The 1986-nt window shown below is 58.9% G+C and overlaps 1 protein-coding gene across 1 annotated transcript; it reads left to right on the top strand.

The window, feature by feature from the left end:
• Positions 1-119: 119 nt before the first annotated feature.
• Positions 120-1514, top strand: FIBRA_07553 (uncharacterized protein; the record flags this gene model as incomplete). The annotated part of the gene is made up of 4 exons (XM_012329232.1): positions 120-535; positions 747-1223; positions 1287-1376; positions 1418-1514. 4 exons carry the CDS (start codon positions 120-122, stop codon positions 1512-1514), a joined length of 1080 nt encoding a protein of 359 aa, XP_012184622.1.
• Between the last annotated feature and the right edge of the window lie 472 nt (positions 1515-1986).

Below are 1986 nucleotides of genomic sequence, written 5' to 3'. Positions count from 1 at the left end.
GGCAGGCGGGGAAGCCGCCGCCGCCGCCGGAATGACTTGCAGGGCGGCGTGTGGTGGCTTCCCCGCGTGTCCAACATGCACGACGACACCTGAAACTCGCGCCACTGCCCCCACCCGCCATGCCCATACCCCCACTACCATTACCATCCCCTCCAAGCCCGACCCAGACGCTCACGACATTCGCGAACTCGAGCACGTCCACCATAACGTCGCTTTTCTCGATCTCAGGCATTGACGTCTACAGTTACGCGAGCACATCAATGACGTCGCTTTCGCTGGACGACGCACTAGACGAGGAGGACGAGCCGTTCACACCGGGTCTCTCGGTCTGCTCGCTCTCGCCACTATCAAACGCGGACCCGCTGTCTCCCGTGGACTCCTACTTTGGGACTACGAGCACGCCGTCACTTCGCGTATTCCCCCCGGAAGAAGACGACGTGAGCGAGAAGCTTGCGGCAACGCGAGTTTATTGCGCCTCGGAGACATCGAGACGGTCGCGGACATCAACGCTCCCGACGCTGCACGAGGACGAAGAGTATGTATCTGATTTTGACATGTATGAAGATTTCTACTAGACGTTCCTGTTTCTTTGTTTCTTTGCTTCTTCACATTGCACACTCTCCTTTCCGCATTCCGCATTCTCCTTCCTTATTCCCAGCATTATTCTCGCGCCCGTTCTGATTTGTTCTATCGCTGGTTCTTGCTCTCCTTTTTCCTCTTGGCGCGTTCACGTTGCATGATCTCAGACGGCACCGCTCGTTCACGCCTAGCCCGCGGGCTCTCACGATCATTCTCGGAATCTGTATTGCTGTTCCCCGTACACCAGAAGTCAGAAGCCAGAGAGACGAGACGGATACCACATCTGCCCTGGCGTGTGGTCCAGCCTATCTGCCACGTTCCTCCCGTGCTCCGGACGTCCCTTCGAATGCCAGCCTGTGGTCAACGCACAGGTCGCCCGTCGTCCGCGTCTTCGGGTCAGACCACTCGCATGACTCTGCGCGCGCTATCCGCTATCGCGCCGTCTGGTTGGTCCTCCGCCCGGCCATTCGCAGGCGTCAGCGGAATGGACGCACGGACAACGCGAGGACACGTCCGGGAGCGGACGCCTCCGACGTCGTCTCACACTGGCCTTCTGCTTCTGGCGGGACAGTGGGGCTTCGCCTTCCCTGTGCGCGCTCGGAGACACTAGTGCCGCGGACTTTGCCCGAGGATCTGCCTTGCCAGTGCGGTGGGCTGCTGTGCTCTGCCATCGCCCCCTGGGTGGCCTGATGCCCTGCGCGATGCAGTGCACAGCAGCAGCGGACGCACATCCGCTGTGGTCCTGGAGTTGTGCCTGCTTTGTTGGCGACTATCAGCCCCTCTTTCGACTCTTCTCTGTGCGTTTGACGCCGTCGCTGACCTGTTCTGATCTTTCTAGGTGCGCGTGGCTTGTGGGCGGTGTGGTCGGGCTTCTATCACGGGTGATGGCGAGCGGTCGGTGGTTTGGGCGGGTGGGTATCTCGCGGTGTCGGTGAAGGCTGGCGGCGAAGTGAGAAGGAAGAAAAAGGAGGGACAGCGGGATCGTTGGAGATGGAGTGAAATTTGCGAATGTATAAATAAATATCTGCACGTTATACTTACTACTAATCCGACGGGAAAAACAGAAGGTGCGGACGGGCCTGAGCGCGTGTTACCGGGATGCTGATGTATGTGAGATTGCGGACACCGTCTGTGTCATGCCCTTTGGAAGTAAGCATGCGCGTGGGGAGCCAAGAGAGCTGGACGAAGACTCGGAAAGGCTCTTGGTCAAATCCGGCGCGCAGCTGCCCGCCCTGCTACATGGACCTGAGCGTACCTCGGGCCGACGCGGGCCGCTCCTGAAGATTTTGCGGAACTTGGCAAAATGACTTAGCGGCATCAAATAAGTACGACTTATCGAGATAACTGTGCGCGATCTCCCCAGTGACGATGTCACGGTATCATCATCTGTCTCGCCGCTCCCAACTT

This window comes from Fibroporia radiculosa (assembly GCF_000313525.1).
Source record: "Fibroporia radiculosa TFFH 294 genomic supercontigs, scaffold13670, whole genome shotgun sequence".
NCBI lineage: Eukaryota > Fungi > Basidiomycota > Agaricomycetes > Polyporales > Fibroporiaceae > Fibroporia > Fibroporia radiculosa.
The sequence above is the reverse complement of the archived record's forward strand: the minus strand, read 5'-3'. Positions and strand labels throughout refer to the sequence as shown.